General features: G+C 40.7%; 1 protein-coding gene across 1 annotated transcript in view; it reads right to left on the reverse strand.

Annotated features, from left to right (window-relative positions):
* The window catches only part of LOC117055954 (collagen alpha-6(VI) chain-like), a 55,668-nt gene that overhangs the window by 15,029 nt on the left and 18,283 nt on the right, over positions 1-22,356 (reverse strand). Inside the window, exons 9-26 of the mRNA XM_033165922.1 lie at positions 19,409-19,758; positions 18,406-18,484; positions 15,872-16,017; positions 15,220-15,312; positions 14,069-14,122; positions 13,917-13,988; positions 13,785-13,811; positions 13,200-13,244; positions 13,067-13,120; positions 11,124-11,186; positions 10,532-10,597; positions 9,511-9,564; positions 8,212-8,247; positions 6,132-6,194; positions 5,133-5,195; positions 3,365-3,427; positions 1,129-1,191; positions 710-760 (exon numbers count right to left, since the gene is read on the reverse strand). Coding sequence (XP_033021813.1) covers positions 710-760; positions 1,129-1,191; positions 3,365-3,427; positions 5,133-5,195; positions 6,132-6,194; positions 8,212-8,247; positions 9,511-9,564; positions 10,532-10,597; positions 11,124-11,186; positions 13,067-13,120; positions 13,200-13,244; positions 13,785-13,811; positions 13,917-13,988; positions 14,069-14,122; positions 15,220-15,312; positions 15,872-16,017; positions 18,406-18,484; positions 19,409-19,758 — 1,442 coding nt within the window. The remainder of the gene's footprint in view (positions 1-709; positions 761-1,128; positions 1,192-3,364; positions 3,428-5,132; positions 5,196-6,131; positions 6,195-8,211; positions 8,248-9,510; positions 9,565-10,531; positions 10,598-11,123; positions 11,187-13,066; positions 13,121-13,199; positions 13,245-13,784; positions 13,812-13,916; positions 13,989-14,068; positions 14,123-15,219; positions 15,313-15,871; positions 16,018-18,405; positions 18,485-19,408; positions 19,759-22,356) is intronic.

Consider the following 22,356-nt stretch of genomic DNA (forward strand, 5'->3'; position numbering starts at 1 on the left):
AAACGTCAACAAAACCGAGGATATAGGCATAAACTCAAGGCATAGAAGGAAACGATCACGAAACGTAACAGGAAAATGTTATCACTTTGAGATACGAGCAAGAAGCTAAAAAATAAGAAGTGGTTTTTGTAGTGACAAAGAGATTCTAGTCCATCCCAAGCAAGCATAGTTCATTCATACACTACCTTTGTAGATCATAGTTTAACATTCAACATTCACAAAGTAAAAATTAGCTCCCAACTTAATATATATAAATAGTGTTAAAACCATCCACCCACTCACGAAGAAGCACAGTTTGGTTTGAAAAACAGCATCTCTCTCTTAATAATGAAAACTGCACAAGAAAAAAACATCTATTAAAATTGCGTATGTGTTTCCTTTTCTTGCATTTAAAGAACCCCTTTAGATTTCAGCCAAGTAAATATCTGACCCTTATATGCTCATTTTGAAAACCCTGGGACTCAGAACTGTACCCCTTTGGATTAGGATTCCTCAGTCATATCAAAACAGGAATTTAATGCAGCAAGTTATCTCCAGGCAGTATTCCTTTCCCAATGCTATGCACTCTGTAGGTTCTATCGATGATAATAATGGCCTTTTTCACTCATTTAAGGAAATCTGCAGTAATTAATTGGGAGTAATTCCAAACTGCATAAAAACAAGCTCAAAATTTCATCCACAGGTTTTTGTTTTTTTTTAATGTAATTACCTTTGATCCTTTCTTTCCTTCTGCACCATATCCAGGAATTCCCTCATCCCCCTAGGGCAGACAAGCAAGAGATATGTTTAAAAGTTCCTAGTCAATTCTTGAGGGAATATATTAAAAAGTGTATATGAAACATATTTGTTTTATCGCGAACTCGGGGCAGGGCTGTTGCGGAAGTCACCAAATTTGGCTTTCTGTGGTAAGGTATTTTAATTGTTGCATTGTACACACCAGGGACAGATGTTTCTGGATTACAAATTTCCTTCACCCCTGACCTTTGGCCATGTTGGCTGACGCTAATGGCAGTCAGAGGTCAACAAAGGCACCATGTTGGCTACCGTCAATTCACATCACCCTTCGAGCCCAAGACATTTTTGGTTTTCAGTCAGGCCCTTTGAGTAAGATGAAGATAAATTACAAACCCTCATTCCTTGTGGACCACGGGGGCCGGCTGGTCCTTTCGTTCCAGGATCCCCAGGTTCTCCCTGTCGGGCAAATTGAGTACAACATCATATATGAGAACCAAAGGAGTGAACCAAAATGGAAAGTTGCTGAATCAAAATCAGAACAGAGAACGAGATATGTAGCAAACATTCCCTGAGAAATAGTTACTGGTAGGGTTACACTATCTCCAAAAGTGAAAATCAGGACAGAGTTGTTTAGCTTTTCTCTTTTTTTTTAGGGGAACCAAAGCTTTTTTTAAGGAATGTTTGGCACGATTTAATCCCTGTTGACGGTTTCCCAGGACATTTGCCTGATTTCCAAAAAAACAATCCAAGACGCCCAGGGGTGTAGGAAAGGGGGGCCGGGGTGGATTGGCCCAGGTGACATCATGGAGGGGGGTGACAAATTATCAAGGAACAATTACTGCCCTTCTAGGGCAGTTCATTAAAAACTTTTGTTTTTTTGAAAATGCCTGCTTCGAAGGTCTTATCTTACTACACTAGGGATTATATAGCTATGTATGAAATTTCATGCATATCAGTTAATATATTGACCCTCCTCCACAAAAATAGCTGTTTACTTGGCCGTTTTCCTATGTCGTGAAGGCTGAAATTTCAATTCAGTGGAGCAGGGTCAAGATATTAACTGATATACATGAAATTTCAGATATAGCTATATAATCCCTAGTTTAGTAAGATAAGACCTTTGGAGCAGGGATTAAAAAAAACCATGTTTTTTATGAACCACCCTTCTGCCTTACCCCCTGCTGGGCTTCCCGGGTCCTGGAAAGTCAGCCTATGTGAAGAAAATGAGACTAGGCCAAGTAGATTAGGCCTTGCCTTGCCTTTGCCCTGCCCCCTGCACACAGCCAATTTTTCTTGATTTTACTGCTGTGGTGTTTTTTTGTTTTTTGTTTTGGTAAACCACTTTGCAGGTTTTTTAAAATAAGTTTTATTAAATAAATAAACAATAAATATAAATAAAATAACACAAGCCAAAACACAATGCATCCTGTAGATTTAAATAATAATAATAATAATAATAATAATAATAATAATAATAATAATAATAATTTGTACCCCGCCCATCTGGCTGGATTTCCCCAGCCACTCTGGGCGGCTTCCAACAAAAATCAAATACAAAAATATCATGCATTAAAAGCTTCCCTAAAAAGTATGTGCCCATAGTGCCCAGAATCCACATTCCTTTGTACGAAAATATGAAATAATGTAAAACCATTTTTGCAGGCAAAAACAAACAAACAAACAAAAACCAAACAATGTGTGTGTGGGGTGTGTGACAATAAATTTTCTGCACCAGGTACCACCTGGCCTTCCTACGCCTCTGAGGACACCATTTTCAGAGGTGAATTCCAGGACATGTCCTGGAAAATCAGGACGTGTGGCAGCCCAAGTTACTGGCAACATAATTTGTGTTTGACCACAATCCCCCCAAAAAAGACAAACTGTGTACTTCAGCCAGAGTGGGATTAACCTTTCCTTAGTTAAAGTAATTTGGGATTTATCAATTATTAGAGACTCAAATTCACAGACATTCTTTCACTGTTATCAAATGTTTGTTTGTTGGTTGGTTGGTTGGTTCAGTTCATGAGTCACCTAATTAAAAATATGTGAACTATGAAATACACATATTTGCACAAACTTTGCCTTGAACAGAGACTGGCTCAGCCACTGTCTATGCAAAGTCTGTTTTGACTATTTATTTGAATAAAGGCAAATTAAATATTGTGTTTTAGGAGCAGAAGCTCTGTGCCTTCTACAGCAGCACAGAAGGAAAGCATTGACAGGTACAATTTTTCCTGATGACAGGAAAAAACAATGCCTGCTTGTTGTCTGTCAAGCAACACATAATGGCAAAAGGCTCCTGTCAAAAAAGTAGTAGTAGTTAGCAACCCTAACTTAAATGCTAAGTAGTTGTTGTTTTTTCCACAGAGAGAAAAAAGATTTTGGAGAATCTGCACTGGGAAATTTTCTCCTTATCGTTTATAGCAGGGTGGCTAACATGTGGTCCTTGGGCTGTTGTTGGACTCCAACTCCCATCAGGCCCAGTCAATACAACCAATGTTTAGAGATGATGGGAGTTATAATCCAACAGCATTTGGAGGGCTGCACTAGTCACTCCTGATGTATAGACTGTATGGGCAGACTTTACACTTTGTGTAGAAAAATTAATAACAGACATTTGAAAACATACCTCATTTCCTCTTAGTCCAGGTTTCCCTTGATTTCCTTTAGGGCCTGGGATCCCCAAGTTTCCCTGAAAACAAAACAAACATTATATCAAGCTTTTTAAGTTTGACCAAAAAGAAAGAAAGAAAGAGAAAAGGAAAAAGAAAGAAAGAAAGAAAAAGAGGAAGAGGAAGGAAGGAAGGAAGGAAGGAAGGAAGGAAGGAAGGAAGGAAGGAAGGAAGGAAGGAAAGAAAGAGAAAGAAAGAAAGAAAGAAAGAAAGAGAGAGAGAAAAGGAAAGAAAAGAAAAGAAAAGAAAAGAAAGAAAGAAAGAAAGAAAGAAAGAAAGAAAGAAAGAAAGAAAGAAAGAAAGAAAGAAAGAAACTCTTCTCTTCTGTAATGTGTGGAACCTTGCAATAATACTCATTGCTGTACTTTATCTCTGTAACACCCATTGCCATTGGTTATGAAGACAGTGCCTCCCATACTGTGCATTAAAAGTAAAGGGACTCCTGACTGTCAAGTCCAGTTGTGAATGACTCTGGGGTTGTGCGCTCATCTTGCTTTTCTGGCCTAGGGAGCCGATGTTTGTCCGCAGACAGTTTTCCAACTCATGTGGCCAGCATGATTAAGCCACTTCTGGTGAAACCAGAGCAGCGCAGGGAAACACCGTTTACCTTTCCGCCGGAGTGGTACCTATTTATCTACTTGCACTTTGACGTGCTTTCGAATCGCTAGGTTGGCAGGAGCAGGGACCGAGCAACGGGAGCTCACCCCGGCGCGGGGATTTGAACCACCGACCTTCTGATTGGCAAGCCCAAGAGGCTCAGTGGTTTAGACCACAGCACCACCCACGTTCATTACAACCCACATTACAACCCACAAATGCATCCTGGCCAGGGCCAGCCCTACCATTAGGCAGAGTGAGTCAGGTGGCGATGCCAGGGATTCGCAGCAGTACCCCTATTCCCTAAAACTAGTCTGCTCTGCTGCTCCTGAGGGAGCCTGCTGGCTTCAGGCACAGCGGAGAATATTCCATTGCCAGTGCTGAAATCAGATTCAATTGCAAGTCTAGTCAGATTCAATCCATGGAACAGGAGGCTCCATCTTGTCCTTTGCTATAAGGGGCAAAATGTCTCAAGCCAGTCTGATATGTTCCTGAGTAAATAGCACACAAAAAGGCCTCCCCACCCCACACCCCATTCTCAGGGAATTTTTTGTTCCATCAGGCCAACCATACACAATTGCCGACTCTTTTAAGAGACACCTCTCTCCATATATGTCACAGTTAAAAGTCTACTCATGTACATACTTCCTATATAGATTTACAAGGGGCGGTGCCACTGCTTGCCTCATTCACCAAAACCCTGCCACTCCTCCTCCAGGAAAGAAGTGGCAATTTTAAACAATGGCAGAATCACCCCCTTCTCACTTCCATGCCTTGGCCATGGTATTGGCAACCTACTTTCAATTTTGCTTCCCTGCCCCCACCCTGGCTTCATGCAAATCCCTCAATCGGGGCTGTGCGGTGACATCCTTACGTTTTTATTATATAAAGAGATATTAACATGAATAGTGAAAAATACAATACAAAATTTATTCAGTGTTAACTACTGATGCAATATTCTTTTTGTTGTAGAGAAAAAAGGCCAGCCTCTAAAGGAAGAGTTTGTTTATAAGTGCATCCCAAATGGCTGAGTTTTCGAAATCACAGACGGGTCTCACTTCAGAATGCTTGAAAAGCACTGCATTAAGAAAAATGAATCTCATTGAAATATGCATGAGGCCATTTTACCGGAAGACCTTTGTTTCCTGAATGTCCTTTCTCTCCTTTCTCACCAGGAATGCCACTTGTCCCCTGGAAAAAAATATTACATCTAAGAAGTCTGGTAAATTCACCCAAATGTATACCTGAAAGCTTATTAACTTTATGCTACTAAACAGAAACATATATGAATTTGAAAACTGGAAAACATGTGGGAAGCCAGGATGGAAAGGCTTTTTTGCAATAAGCATAAGCAGACAGATTTGTATTTCATATATATATATATAATCTCCATGCTAGTTCCAGAATCTATTATATGTTGTTTTTGACACAGTCCAGGCAGATGGGTACACAATCAAATTTATCTCAAACTTAAGTCTTTCCAAATACACTTATCCTTGCACACACATAGATGATGTTCTTTAAGTTCTCTCTGGCCCAAGTTTTAAAGCAATCTGGTGATTTGGCATGGGGACACTATTTTTAAAGAAGTTTTTGAATGTGTTTAGACATTTTAAATGTTTGATTAAGTGCTTGCTGCTCTCAGCGTCTTTGTGAGGAAAGGCAGGATATAGATTTAATTAAAGAGTGGATATCTTAGGAACAGTATACACCTGGTACCACTTGCCATTTAAAAAGCTCTCATGCCAAATTCTCAAGGTTTCTCTGTATCATGTTCTACACACCTGTGTATTTAGCTGGGCAATTATTCTGTGAGCTTTGTGCAATGTTATTCTTTGTGTGTTTTTAATATATTGTTGATTTATGAGACAAGTAGAATCCCTGACAATTGCAGGCACATTTTTTTTACACACACAGACAGAGAAGGTAGAGTGCAAACTGATATATCGCAAATGTCACCCACAGAAACTTATGAGATCTCACATAGTCTTTCATATTATATGCTACCTGATCCATTTAATGGGAACGATTGAACCTGGGATCATCTGCATTCAAACTATGTGATTTTCCATTTATTTACACCCTTTCCTTTAACACACACATACATTGAATAGTGCTAATACCCACCCGTTGACCTTCAAAGCCTTGTCTTCCTTCTAAACCTCTAGGACCAGGGTTTCCTTTTGTCCCCTGAAAGAAGAAGAAGATTCTTGTTGGCATTGGTTTTCCCCAGTGAGTATGAGAATGATCTTACTTCCTCCCCATCTTAGTTTCTATAACTTAAAAAAAAACCATGACAATTTTTCATGCTACAGTAATGTCATTTAAATTAAATAATGTTGGTCGCAAATCTCATGCGGGGGATTTTAACAGGGCCCCACAGAACCGTGCTTTCCTCCCTCTCGTGTGCGTACATTGGCACACTGGCATGTTCACAGGCCTTGATATTAGCAAAAGTGGAGAGTCTGTGCCTTCCATGTTTCCATCCAGTGCATGCTTTCCATCTATTTGTGCTCATTAAAAACATGCAGAAGGAAGGGCTAGATGTGTGGGGTGTAACCCACTGGGAGCAGTCAAATACAACATTCCTTGTTTTCCCAGAGTAGACATGCAAGGGAATGTTTGGTCCAGCCAGTCGAAACTTCCTGTTCCTCCTGGCCTGGAGCATCCTTCCTTGCATGTGACTAGTGGGTGGCCATGACCTTTCCAGACCTGGTAAAAGGCCAAGGCATGCTGCCACTCTCTCTCTTTTCCATCTTCCTTTTGTCCTGTGAACTGCTGGACTGCTTGCCTGCAGTCACTGGGTAAATCTCCCTTATGGGGTAAACCTGTTTGTATAGGTTTGAACCTTAAGTCTAACACCTGCCTTCAGGGTTCACACTGTGCTCTGCCTGATCGTGAGTAAACATTCTTTTTTTGTTACTTATGAATAAGGCTGTGGTGTCCTTATTCTTTTAGGAGGGATCCAAGGGGGTCTTACCAGGAAAAGATTAGAACACATTTCAATCTGAACAAGCCAGATCGAATCGCGCATTGTCTTAAGAAACTCACATGAGTTTGCAACTAGTTTTCTGCTGTGTAAAGGGGGATGTAAACTCTGCTAAGTAAAGGAACATGCTAGCGCAAGTTAGGAAGGATATTAATAAACAATATATCCCCTCCTGCCACCCTGAACATTCCCACAAGATGGAGATAAGGGAAATGCACACAGGCTTCCAAGTGTCAGACTAGATGTTTGCTAGATAAGTAGATACGTTAGGGGTGGGGAGTGTGCAGGGAAGATCTCCATTCCAAATGTGGCTGGAGCCCTGTGTGCTGCTTTTTGTACAAGGATCACCCACCCCGATGCCTGTGATTAAGTGAGAAGAAAAAGTCTTGACTTGCAGCAACATGCTACATATCTAGTAAATGTCCACTTTGTCCATTATTCTCCCCAACACCTCATCATGCTGCCTGTTAACCAGCAGGGAGAAGATTAGGCTTCTTACAACCAGTGAAAAATGTAGAAGAGAGATTAAAAAGCTTCTCTTGTTTTGTTTGTACAAGCGTCCTTTGAATTTCTTCTCTTTGACTCCATCCAGAAGGCAGAAACCCACACTTCCTTCATTGGACTCGCCATCTCTGAGCCCATCTCAGGTTGGGCGTAACTGTTAATTTCAATTTCTCTCGGTTTCTTACTTTTCCGGTCTTAATTTCAGTGCTCCACATTTCCATATAAAGCTGCATTATTATTTTTTTAAAGTCAACATGAAAATTCAGCAACATTTTAGTGTGGCCGTCTTCTAATATACACTGTTGCCTGTGCAATGTTGTTCAACATGCACATTTCTGCAAAGCACTTCCCCCCAATATAATGCATTTTTGTATGTTTCTTTTTATTAAAAATGCATTTTTTGGTGAACATTACTTGGCTGCACAACTGCATTGCAAAATTCAGAGAATTGCTAATTTCATAAGATGGCTGTGTTTTGGTCCCCAAGTGCGAATTGGGGAGGTTTGCCTTCTAATGTGAACAAAATATAATTCCTCATTTCTACACTTTCAGACACGATTGTGGTGGCATGAAAATGCCAGGTAGCTCCATCTCCCATTACTCTACTCTTCTCTCTCTAACCAGTTTCTCCTTACACACCTGGGCAGTCAGGAGTTCCTGTTGTTATGTCTCATAGCATACTTACTGAAACTGGTAAAATTAAGAAAGACATACCGGTGGGCCTGGAAGTCCTCTTTTTCCCTCTGGTCCCTACGACAAAAGGAATATTTGTTACTTTAAAGGTCCTAACTTGATGCTACAAACATTCGCAGGCCTGCTTTTTGACGAGTGAGCAGCTCATGGAGCCCTTGCCCTGCTCTGTGCTGCTGCTACCAAATAACGTAGGCATGGCAACACCAGCATCCTTTTCTTCCCTCCACCACCCCTTCCTCCATCTTTGCAGGCCCACCATCCATCTCCCCCATACCTCCCCATTTCTCCTCTTCTTCCTCATACAGTTCTCTTCCCACCCACCCCCCTTTTGGTAACATTTCTTATCATTGCAATAGCTGTGACTTCTCTAATAATAAGAATAATGAATAATAATAGTAATAAAATTTTATTTATATCCTTCCCTCCCCGGCCAAAGCCGGGCTCAGAGCAGCTAACAACAAGTAAAAATAGCACAGTGTACATAAAATCACACAGTCAATTAATTAAAATACATTCTAAAATCAATTCAGAATCAAATTAATGGCAACCATTGGGCTAGAGTTCTATGAGGATTACAGAAGGAGAGAGAGGGTCAGACTGGGCCTTGGCCAAAGGCCTGGTGGAACAGCTCCATCTTGCAGGCCCTGCGGAAAGATGTCAAGTCCCGCAGGCCCCTAGTCTCTTGTGACAGAGCGTTCCACCAGATCGGGGCCATGGCCGAAAAAGCCCTGGCTCTGGTCAAGGCCAGCCTAAACTCCCTGTGGCCCGGGATCTCCAAAATGTTTTTATTTGAAGACTGTAAGGTCCCCCGTGGGACATACCAGGAGAGGCAGTCCTGTAAGTACGAGGGTCCTAGGCCCACATCTCCTCTCTGCCTCACCTTGCATGGGCTTTGAGAAAGAGCCAAGGAGGCCATTTCCCCCCAAGTCAGGCATTCTGCGTTCATTTTTTATTTTTATAAACTATAAAAGGTTTTTTAAAAAAACCTTTCCAGCTGCTATGGCAAACCACAGCAGCAGTGCAGGCAGTCTTGTGGCCACCTCACCCAAAATATTTGGAAGACCTTTACCCTCACTCCTAAAATGCTTCTGGTTGGGGACCCAGCCATGGGGTGGGGAGTGAGTCAGGCCACTGTGTGCCCCTTTTGAGGTTGGCTTGTTATAAATGCTCAGACAGGATTTATGTGACATTTCACGAACAGGGAACCGTAAAATAAGTTCTTCATTGTAAGACTTAAGTTTTGGATACCGAAGCTGTGGTCTAGTTTGGAATCTGCTTAATCTTTTATTAAAACCCAGCTTGAGCTACATTAGTCCTTACACCGCTTCCTGGAGATCCATTCTCGCCTGTAAAACCTTGTGATCCTTTTTCTCCCTGCGGATAGAGAATGTAACTTTACATCATGGTTTCTGCAGCAATTACTATCAAATGGTCACTGATGGAACAATCGCTACACTTATACCCCTAATGTTCCAACTGTGTCAAGCTTGCTACTTGATAAAAACATCTCCAGCTGATTGCATGCAATTTAATCCATTGGTCTTCGTTTGTGGATTTCTCATCTCACCCCCACAAGCCCCCTACCCAGAATACATGTAAAGTGACACTGTCTGCTGGTTATTGTACCAATGGTTGAACAATTGATATATATGAAGATTACCGGGAAGCTTTTAATGTGTGATGCTCTGTTGCATTTTTGTATATTCTGTTGGAAACCACACAGAATGGCCGGGGCAACCCAGTCAGGTGGGCGGGGTACAAAAAATAAAATATTATTATTTACCACTAGGGTTGTCAGAGAATTCTGATGAAAACAGAAACAGGAGCAGTAATTGCTTATTTTTGCTTATTTGTCCCATGTCCAGTACAAAAATCAATCCATTTGTGATTGCTGTTGCATTCAGTACGCAAATGAGAAGTAACTGATTATTTCCTGCCCCCATTTACATTTCACTTCCTTTGCATCTTAATTTATGGGGTGAAGTAATATAATCACAACACTTTTTTGTAATTTACTCAATTAATTTTGTAAATTACCTAAGTTATGTAAGTTATGCAATATTGCCATGGTGGATAGTGAGACAAATACAATAGTTTTTGGCAGAAGGTGAACTGTAGCAGAAGAGAAACAGTGGTGCTACCAATTAAATTCTTCCAATTAAATTATTTGAAAATTCTTATCTAAAGCTGTGATTAATGAATCAAATTATTCATCAAGGATTTTATCCATTTTGTTTGTAGTCAGCTTTATTTCTTCATCAATACCTTATAGTAAGGATTGAACTTTCAAATGTTCAAAAGCAAAAATGATATAAGCTAAGCTATAATTATCAATAGTTACCCTGCTCCCTTGTAAACCTTTGTAACCTTTTGCTCCTTTTACATCATCGTCCACTCCAGAATCTCCCTAAATAAATAAATAAATAAATAAAATAAGCTGAGGTTTACTTTCATGAAGATAAAACCAAATTGTTGAATAATACACAGTAACACAAAAGTTGCCGTTCACTGTGTAATCAATATCTGAGATATATCCACCCTTAAGGTTTTTAATTAGTTGAGAAGCATGCATTTTCTTTAAATATAACAAGAACATTATAGCGCCCTTTCATATTACTGCTGAATTGGAGCAAATGTCAATCAGGTATTTTTCTGGATTGACCTTTGTTCTGATTTATCGCAAAAGAGCAGATTTTCCAGAAGAAAGCGGCAGAGCAAGGGCAAAACCACTTGAGTTGGACCCATGCCTGGAAAACATGGGACAAGCAGAAAACTGCTTGGACCCTTGGTTTCTAGGCAGAGGACAAACACAAGACTGGGTGAGCCCTAAGAGAGGCTGTTGATATATATTTTAGTGCATTATAAATACAATCAGAAACTGCAACCAGATGTATGGTGTAGTAGTATGTTCATGGAGTGTGGAGAATACTTACAGGATCTCCCTGGAAGCCTTTCTGACCATCATCACCAGGAAGTCCATTTGGTCCTGGGCTGCCCTGGAGATGTAAAATAATTCTGTGAAAACCTCCCAGATTGTCTGTTTGAATCTGTGGCTGTTTTAAAACCGAGAGAGCTGAGACCTCGCTACCCTTTCCTGTACAGTGTGGCTGCCCTTTGTAACCTTCACAATTGACTTTTCTAATGTGCTTGAGAGCTGGACCATAAAGAAGGCTGATCGCCAAAGAATTGATGCTTTTGAATTATGGTGCTGGAGGAGACTCTTGATAGTCCCATGGACTTCAAGAAGATCAAACCTATCCATTCTGAAGGAAATCAGCCCTGAGTGCTCACTGGAAGGACAGATCCTGAAGCTGAGGCTCCAATACTTTGGCCACCTCATGAGAAGAGAAGACTCCCTGGAAATGACCCTGATGTTGGGAAAGATGGAGACACAAGGAGAAGGGGACGACAGAGGACAAGATAGTTGGACAATGTTCTTGAAGTTACCAACATGAGTCTGACCAAACTGCGGGAAGCAGTGGAAGACAGGAGTGCCTGGGGTGCTCTGGTCCATGGGGTCATGAAGAGTCGGACACGACTAAACAACTAAAGAACAACTATGTACTTGATATATGTCTGCACTGAAATATGACCCGGAATCTGCGGGTGGTACAAAATGCTACAGCCAATGAATATTGGGAAGTGAGGGCAAAACCAACTTCTTTTGCAACAGCTGCAGTGAGTGCCTGCTAGCCTCTGGACCCAATTCAGGAGGCTGATGTTTACCGTTAAAGGCCTTTATGCACGAGGGACCTCCTTTTCCTGCATGAACATCTATATCTCTGTGTTCTACTAGCAATACTCTGTTCTATATACATTCATTACATGAAATAGATATCAATGGTAAGGAGCTGGGCATTCCCTGAAGTGTCCCTCAAGGCCGTGGAATGAATTGCTGGTGGAGGTCAGAGATTCTTCTATTTCAGCCTGTTGTTGGGACTATCAAAGCCATTTATTTCAGGTGACATTTGGCTGATTGATTCTTATCTATGGGATGCCATGATTTTCAGTGGTGGCTGGGACATGCTAACTAATACAATTATATCCAGTTCTCGATTAAGCCATTTTAAACCACGTGGAACGCATTTTTCTTTGTTGTTGTTTTGTTGTAAATGTCATTTGTGGTTTTTGTGCCTTCAGGTGCCATCAAACTGGTGTGGAATAGCTTGGTTTGGCAAGAGATAGCTTGGGCACCTGATAGATTTTGTGATATTTGCAAGGTCACAAAAAGTATGGCAGCCTTCCCGATGGGAGATGTCACTCAATATAGGCAGTTCAGAAACTTTCCCCTGAAAAGGAAAGCCATATATATTTTCCCCAGATTATCATATGCTTAAACTGGGAAGCCCACCAAGCAAAATGCAAAGCTCACAATGTCTACAACGTGTCCCTGTCAAAATTTAGAACCAACATTTTATGGATGAAATTGCAATCTTCCCATGCATGAGACATAGACATTTTTTCAATACCTTAGGAAGCCCAGCTATCCCAAACTTTTAACTAGTCTGTGTGTACTCACACTTATTCCTTTTCTTTGAGAATTATGTAAAAGTTCCTCAGTGTGGTGTAGTGGTTAAGAACAGCAGACTTGTAATCTGGTGAACCGGGTTCGCTTCCCTGCTCCTCCACATGCAGCTGCTGGGTGACCTTGGGCTAGTCACACTTCTCTGAAATCTCTCAGCCTCACTCACCTCACAGAGTGTTTGTTGTGGGGGAGGAAGGGAAAGGAGAATGTGAGCCGCTTTGAGACTCCTTTGGGTAGTGATAAAGTGGGATAGCAAATCCAAACTTTTCTTCTTCTTCTTATACGGTTCACTGGCTTACCAACTCTGCTCAAAGTCAAACTTGGAAGCAATGATAGAATTTGAAATGATACCTGCAGGCCTGCATCCCCTTTCTCTCCTTTGTGTCCTGGGAGTCCAAGTGATCCCTTGAAGAAGATTTAAAAAATTTAATTATTTTAACATTTTAAAAAAGAGTGCGACACAAGAAGATGGAAAATAACATACCTCTTCTCCTAGAATTCCATCAAGTCCATCATCCCCTTTCTCTCCCTAAGGGAACAAAACCAGGCAATGAGTTACACTGCTACTCAGAATAATCACCCTGCATAAACAGTCCAAGAAAAGTAGAGTCTTTGTCAACTCCAGCACCTGACCGAAGCCTAATAAGGATTTTTAGTGTCTCTCTATGATCCACTCCAAAATCTGCAATGTTATCTGCATAGCTGTCAACTTTCTTCTTCTTTTTTTTTTAAAGGGAAAGGGAAATTTCCTTATTCCAAATAGGATACCTCGCAAGAAAAGGGAAAAGTTGTCAGCTATGGTTATCTGTCTCTAGTTTCCCACCCTTTCCCACCTTTTCTAAAGACTTGACCTCAGCCCAGAACTAAGAAATATAAAATATGCAACTGAGCCAGGTGTTTACATTAGTTTACTTTGCCCACAACAGTAAGAATTCTGTTTTGTTAAGCACTAGTCATAAAAAACTATAATTATTATTCCAGGAACAGGTTTATAAATCTTTCACATTCACCAAACTATCATATGTTTTTGCAGACATAAGACAGCACAGACAACATTTTCTTACTCCACCTTTCTTCCAGTTCGGCCTTGTAGCCCCTGAAATATTAAAACAAACAAACAGGTGTTCATTTAATGACAAAACAAAACATTACAAAATCCGTCTTTTTGATTATTACTTTAATTGCTTAAGTGTATTCCTACCTTCATTCCTCGACTGCCTGGGTCTCCCCTATAGCCTTGGGGTCCCTCCAGCCCAGGGAATCCTCTGGAACCCTAAAAGAGAAAGACGACATCAGTGGAAACAAGAATCCTACTAAGAACTGGAAAATTATTTCAATGTTGATATAACTTACTGGCTCTCCATCCTCTCCTATATATCCCCGATGGCCGGGCAAACCAGTTAATCCCTGAAAATAAAATTTTAATAAAGAAGGTCAATACTGAAATTTGGGAAGCATTCAGGTGAAGTGCTTTCTCTAAGAGTGGGTTGGTATTTAGTAAAAGGTGCAGTCTGATAAATACAACTTCAGTATTCTAGAGTAGAATGTGTTCTGTGGATTCCACCTCTCCCAAAGCACAATGGCAGGTTCTCTGATCTGCTAAATAAGCCCACTGGGAAAACAACCTTATTGGTGGCTAAATTCCTCTTCCTGGCGCTCAAGTGTCAGAAGCGTAAAATCGAATGCCTCGATGTGGGTTATCTGTATGAGGTTCAGTAGTGCTGTCCTATTTTATTTGTGTACCCCTCTGATGTTTTTAGTTTTATAATTTTGTATTGAGAAATGTTTTTCTTTCTGACTATCGGTTGAATAAAGGATATGTATGTATGTATTCTAGAGTATAGAATATTTGCATGCAAGTTGGAAGCTGTTTTACTTTTTCTACAATTGAAGGGACCTCGTGCATTACAAGTGTTTGTGCATCCCAGATAAAGAGTTCACCAAAACATTACCACTGCATGGAAGGCTGCCTTCATTTCCTATACAGTCGTACCTTTGAAGTTGAACGGAATACATTCCGGAAGTCTGTTCGACCTCTGAAACATTCAGAAACCAAAGTGTGGCTTCTGATTGACTGCAGGAAGTTCCTTCAGCCAATAGGAAGCCGCAGAAGCCCCGTCAGACATTCAGCTTCCAAAAGGACGTTCGAAAACCGGAACACTCACTTCTGGGTTCCGATTGTTCGGGAGCCCATTTGTTCGGGAGCCAAGGCGTTCGAGATCCAAGGTACGACTATAGTTTGAAATATCTAATGTTAACTTGCAGAATTAATAAACAATAAAATCCAAGCATTTCTGTTCTCCTTGATTAGCATTTGGCAAGTTTCTACAAGCTAAATATTAGATTAAAAATGTAAGTTATTTTATCAGTGGCATATTAACTCCTTGAATGTTCAAATTATGAAACTGGTAAAGGCTTCTTCCACATGAAAGATACTGCATGTGGAAAGGAGTCAACATACATAGATGGTTGTAGTAAATTAAATTATGCACAAATATCCAAACCTGTGATCCAATTTTCCCTTTTGGTCCACGGGGCCCTTCCTCTTGCATACACGAACAGAATTTGCAGCAGCATGTTCTTTCAGCAATTTGCATCTTGAAAAGAGGAAATTGCCACAAATGAAACATATATTCTTGGAGTATTTCCGTAGCTTTAAACGTGATGAGAATTGAAATCATTGCACCCCATACCAATCACTTACTTTCTGGTCAAAGGTAAAAGGTAAAGGACCCCTGGACAGTTAAGTCCAGCCAAAGGCGACTATGGGGTTGTGGCGCTCATCTTGCTTTAGGCCGAGGGAGCCGGCGTTTGTCCTCAGACAGCTTTCTGGGTCATGTGGCCAGCATGACTAAACAGTTTCTGGCACAACGGAACTCCGTGATGGAAACCAGAGTGCACAGAAATGCCATTTACCTTCCCGCCACAGCGGTACCTATTTATCTACTTGCATTGGTGTGCTTTCGAACTGTCAGGTTGGCAGGAGCTGGGACAGAGCAACGGGAGCTCGCCCCATCGCAGGGATTCGAACTGCCCACCTTCTGATCGGCAAGCCCAAGAAGCTCACCACAGCGCCGCCCACACCCCTGTTTATTTTCTGGTACGAGGAGCATAAAGGAATGGACCTTTAAGCCTTGAAATGTCTTATAAACTTACCACAAAGGCAAACAGCCTGTTGGCAATATTTTGTGTACCCATACTTAATTGCTTGTTATATCCAAATCCCTTTCCAAATTCAATATCCAGAAGATCAGGAAAGTTGGTAACTCCTTCCAGAGCCACTGTTATTATTCCATCCAGTCCTATTTGAAACATTGGTGGTTACAAATATGTTGCACATATCTATTCCCCAAACTATAATTTGACCTCTTATTTTTCACTTCCTTATCCTGAAGGATTAACTCGCATGCTGTGTATGATATGGTAACTAGAATGAGGAGAGTGAAGAGTATATCATTTTTCACATTTCTTTTTTACAACTCTGGCTGGGAGTAGCTGGACCCCACCTAGCAGCAGATCAAAGAAGCAAAATAATCCTCAAACTTTATGAATTTCTTTGAACATCTTAGCACCCAAAATAGTTCTCATGGAAGCAACAAATGGGATCTATAATTATATACAGCTACAGTCGTACCTTGGAAATCGAACTCAATCAGTTCCGGAAGTCAGTTCAACTTCCAAAACTTTTGGAAACCCAAGCCTGGCTTCTGATTGGCTGCAGGAAGCTCCTACAGCCAACTGGAAGCCGCGGAAGCCCCATCGGACGTTTGGCTTCCAAAAATAGTTTGCAAAACGGAACAGTCACTTCTGGGTTTGCAACGTTCAGGACCCAAAACGTTCGAAAACTAAGCTGTTAAAAAACCAAGGTACGACTGTATTCATAAACAACATCAGAGCAGTTTCTAACAATTATATATGAAACTATACAATAAAAACATATAAAAATGTTAAAATCAGAAATCATCTATAATGGAAAGATGCATTCTTAATTGCCTGACGGAATAGAAAAGTTTTCAGCAGGTATTTAAAAGTTAAACAAGAAGGCACACAATACTGGGCTGCTGACCCTAAGGCAGGGGTCGGCAACCTAAGGCTCATGGGCCACAAGCAGCCCAAAGGGGTCGGTTAACTGCCCCATGAGTTGCCCCCCAAACCAAGCCGCCCACTTGGTGAGTCCCCGTGTGCTGCGCTAAAGCGGCGCAGTGCGCCATGGGGACTCGCTTTTGTGGCACTGGAAATCGCATCTGCGCAGACGCAGATGCCAGAAAACGTGGCCGCAATCTAGCTCACAGAGGGATCTTCACTGGAGTGAACTGGCCCAAGCAAGGTAAACCTTGCTGACCCCTGCCCTAAGGCTTACTTCTTCTTCTTTTTTTGTCAACTGAGGCTTTCCAACACAGGGAACAACCAGCAACACTCCTGCAGATGAGCTCAGTGATCAAGCTGGGATATAAGGGTACAAATGGCTCCTGAGGCACCCTGGACCTAAGTTGTTTAGGGCTTTGCGAATTAACACAAGGAACTTGATCCTAGCTCGATAGTGTATGGGCAGAATGTGGCGTCACATGTTGGACTGGTTGGAGTTTCCGAACCAGGCGCAAAGGCAGCCCCACATCGAGCACATTGCAGTAATCCAGCCTCAAGGCTACAAACACATGGACTACAGTGCTAGTTGTATATTGCAGAGATACATAACTGCAACACTGAACCAGAGTAGTCCAATGCTGAACCCATGCTTGAGATGTGCTGCGCACATCCTGAATGTCATGTACGGGAGTTCCCCCTCTCCCTTCCGGTGGCTCACCGATAAGAATTGATGAGCATTTGGTAGATTTATAGTCTTTTTATTATAGCATTCTGTTGTGAGCACAAACAGGCAACTCTCCGCAAGGATATTAGTTGCCTATTCTGACTCCTCCTTGCGATTTCTGCAGCAAGGAGTGTGCCAAATGGAAGTTCCTCTCCCCTAGTGTCTCATTTGTTCTCTGACATGCTTAGACCTCCAAGTTCTTGGGAAGGGAGGGGATCCCCCCCCAGTCTCGCTTGATGTATCACCCAGCTGCTCCCTCCCTTCTGGTTGCTTAGCTACTATATCATAGTAGGGCAGCTCCTCTATCAACTGTGCAGCTTCTGTGTTTCCCTGCTTCTGGAGATGCTGGAAGCAGGGGGGCGCGCGAATATTCCCCCTCCTCTTCTGTTAGGATCTGATCTTCCTGTGATTGCATCCCCCAATCTTCCGATTCAGACCAGCAGCCCCTGACACTGAATGAGAATGTCATTATAGATTTATGTAACAAAATGTATGTATATACCACTCGGTCATTTATTACCTTGAAGAATCTCCATTTTCTATCCCTTGAATGTCAAGGAATTCCTCCCTCCATTCTTTTGAACTGAATAGTTCTGCTACTCTGGGGATGAACTGAAGGCACATGACACAGAAATCTTGCTGAAGCTACGTGGGGTTGAGTTTGGTTAGTGCCAGGACAGCAGACTTCCCGAGCGAGTCCTGCTGGTGCACTTCCCACTAGTGAGAAGAGTATGCTAGACTAGATGGACCATTGACCTCATCCAATAGGCTCCTAGTATGTTCTTAGTGCCTTACATAGGTCACCTTGCATAACACCTTATTGTTATAGCTATAACGTATCTGCGCTAAAACAATTATATTCTGATTTTATGTAACATACCTTTCCCCCGAAGTTCTTCCGATTTCTTTTTAAGTACTTCTTTGTCAGCATCCAAGCCATCGGAGAAAACAAGCAAAACCTAAAAAGTATTAGAAAGGAAAGCTTAAAACAGCAACTGTAGAATTTGGTGTCAGCGTCGTTTGTTGCTCGCACTAAGGAAAATAGAAACATCACCCCACCCTCCCCCCACCCCACCCACCTCCTTCCCCCCTTCTCTGCCTAATGTCTCAACAACTAAAATTGATCTGTAAAAATGTTACATGGAAAAATGCGTGAGACATTTTGTAAACCAAGAAAATCTTTAATAAAAAAACAAAACAAAAAAAAAACAGCAACTGTATATACCCCAAGAGCAACAAGATATATGAAAGTATGGTACAACTTCATTCATCAAATAGTCTAACGGCTACCGGTAGCTAGACTGAAAGAATAACTGCACATCTGGGGAATGGAAATCTTTTTAGATAAAGTAAAACTAGGGATGGAGGAGAAATTTCACTCAGTGTGTATTTAAATACACAATCCAAATGGCAGCTCTCTTTTGAAATCTGCACTTTTCTGAATTTTGTGATTTGCTTCCCCAATCAAAATATGGTACAAAATGTATACATGCCATATATATATAATGCATATATTAGTGAAAATAATATGCCAACATTCATTAGGGGAAAATGATTCAAAAATGCATATTTTAGGAAGAACTGCATCCAAAAATATTGTTAGGAGAATGTGCTCTAAATTACAAACTTTCATCCAGATCTTTTGAATTTTTTTTGAAGTGATGCAAAAATATGATCAACTGAATTTAAGATAGGAAAAATGAGAAACTAAGAGAAGTTGAAGTTGAAGATTTGTTCCTTAGTTAAGACTGACAGGTGACTACAAAGCAGATACAGTGATGGAGATTCGGATTATTCTGAATGGTTAGCTGGCAGGTATGAGATAAAAAATTCTGCTTACGCAGTATTTTAAGTACCAACTGTTGAGCATGAGAATAAATTACCTGGCTTCGCATGTGATTACCAGATACATTTTCAAATACATTCCAAAGGCTGTCTAGGAATTTGACATTGAGATACGATGGGCCATTCAGCCTGACTTTCCGGAGATCCTCTAGGATTTTTTCATGGTCAACTTGGAGAGTCCGCAGGAAAGGTGTGTCTGTATTTTCTATTAGATTTGCCACACTGAACTGTGTTTTCGTTCCTTTGTTACAACTCACAGCCCCATAAGATGTAAAGTCTTTTAAAATATCAGGGAGATAAGTCTCCAAAAGGCGCTGCTCATTGAAAATATGATCTCCTGCTTTCTGAGATGAGATATCGAATCCAATAACGACATCCATAAAACATACTGTTTTAGGGAAACACAAAGATTTAAAAAAACACCACAAATTAATTTAAAAAGTAGATAGATAACAGAAAGAGCAGCACAGCACTGTATTCTAACAAACTTGAACCATTTATCCTTTGAGATTGGTTACTTCTAGGTATCTCAGGTGATATCTGGATAAATATCTGCCTTAAGATTTTTTACTGGCAAAGGAAGAAGTGGATATATCCATATAGAGGCAAACTTGGAAATTTAATGGAAGGATACATTGACTTGGGTTTGCATGGTTTAAGGGGAGGGTGACCAAAGTTTGAACTGTCAAAGTTCTCAAGGAAATATGGCCTGCCTTCCCCTGACATTATGGGCTGGTTTTTTATGAAGATGCCTGTTGGAAAATACCTTGAGCTGGATGGTCGTCCTTGAAATTCCTATTTTAAAATGGTCAACAGATTATAAGTGACAAGAGGAGATATTTGAACTGGAAATGAAAGAGGATTTTGACAGGTGGAATCTTGGACCAAGTGGACTGAGCAGATAAGTAGTAATAGGAAAACATCTAGTGAAAGTGAACTATTAGGTTTTAATACACACAGAAGGAAGGAAAGGAATTTATTTTAGAAATAAACATTATTGATTTAGCGTGGATTGATAGTTTGTTGAGTAACCTCACTTGTAGATATCGGAAATGTTAATATATTGCACATGCAGGAATTGGCAAGTGGATAGCTGATGGCTAAGGATAATAAGTTAAAAACAAAAAAAATGTAATATAAGGTTAATTGCAAGGAATGGGATGTGAACTAGAAATAACTAGGAAAATAATGCAGCAACAGGGGGAAACTATGGACACATCAACAATGGAGTGTGGGAAACCAATTTTTGGAAAAATTGTATTAAATTTGCTTTAATTTATGGTTGATTTGGGGAAAAAATTGGAAAATCAATAAAAGCAATTTGGCAAAAAACAAAAAGGTTTCCCACTGGCCAACCATACATACATTGAAATGGACTACATAAAATGATACTTAGCAAATTTCAGCAACAGAAAAAGTGATACTTTGAGCTGATTGTATACATACAGCAGAATCATGTAGTGTAGCTTTTTTCTGCACAGTGCAAGCGGGGTACTCTTCCTGGACTATACCTGTGTAGACTGCAGCTAATCACCCTCACATAAAAATGATTAACGGAGAAGGGTATGCTATAACCCTTCTAGTTTATGTGTTAATCTTCAATATGCAGGGTGTGGGAGAACCAGCCTCATATAATCAACATGCTCAAGTCTAATTAATCCATGAAGGGGTTAATACCACAGAGCAGACTGTCTTCCTTGGCTTAGCTATACCCACTTCCATGCACTTTGGGAGAAACTAGGTTATCAAGCCTTTGTTCTTCCCCAGTCTACCTGAGAAGCTCAATGTGTGAAGAGGCTTGAGATGGTTGCTCCAGCTCAGGCCGCATGGCTCTTACAAGCCACGCGAGTTCCTATACCAATAATTGAGGCACTTTAGCCACGTTGTAACTAAGCCAAGTTTTACTGCCTGCACAAGTTTCTGAAGCACATGAATTTGGCTTTAGAGAATTTGTAAGTAAACCATTTTTTTAAAAAAACATACTTTTCCTATGTTGGGAGAAGAGGGAAACTTTGGAAAGAAACTTTTTAAGGGGACATTTTGCAACTCACTTTAGAGGGCAGACATATTTTAAAGGTCTAACAGCCTATATTTAAATCTTTTCTTTCACCAAAGCCAACACAGGGAAGGTGTCGGGTTGCTTGTTTTTAAACGGAGCATTCACATATGAAACCCACACCAGCATTTTGGAACAGTAAAGTTCAAGGAAAGGTGCCTGATATCTCACTCTGGTGCATGTACAGTAGATGTCCTCTTAGAATATTCAAATGCTAGAAGTGGAAGTGACTCAAAAGCTCACACTTCCAATATTTTGAATATTTCTTATACAAAATTATTATTCAAAATATTCAAAACACATACCTGGTGTAAAATTCCACCTCTAATATCAAATATTGTTGGATTGCTAATGTCAATTAATTTTCACATTATTTTGTGGATTATCGCCAATGGGCTTCAAGTGCCAAGAATGAAGTAATGAAGGGCCTCCAAGTGTGACAGGAAATAAGGAGGACAAAATGAAACAAACAAACAAACAAACAAACAAATAAACAAACAAACTCTTGGGGGAATTAATTTACACACGCACAATTTCTTTTTATATTGCATTAGCCATATGCAATGCTATTTTTTTTAGAAAAAAGAGGTGCCGGAACTCACTATGAATGCTGCCTTTGCTCTCTTATAATGGCAATGGCGCCCACCTGAGAGGGGTCGGAAATGAGTTCCAGTGAGTTCCTGCTGAAAAAAACCGTGGCCCTTTATAAAAACATAAATCTATTTTTACATAAACACAGTGCTACCTCTGGTTACGAACTTAATTCGTTCCAGAGGTCCGTTCTTAACCTGAAACCGTTCTTAACCTGAGGTACCACTTTGGCTAATGGGGCCTCCTGCTGCCACCAGCGCGCAACTTCTGTTCTCATCCTGGGTCAAAGTTCTTAACCCAAGGTACTACTTCTGGGTTAGCGGAGCCTGTAACCCGAAG

This window comes from Lacerta agilis, chromosome 12 (genome assembly GCF_009819535.1).
Source record: "Lacerta agilis isolate rLacAgi1 chromosome 12, rLacAgi1.pri, whole genome shotgun sequence".
Taxonomy (NCBI): Eukaryota; Metazoa; Chordata; class Lepidosauria; order Squamata; family Lacertidae; genus Lacerta; species Lacerta agilis.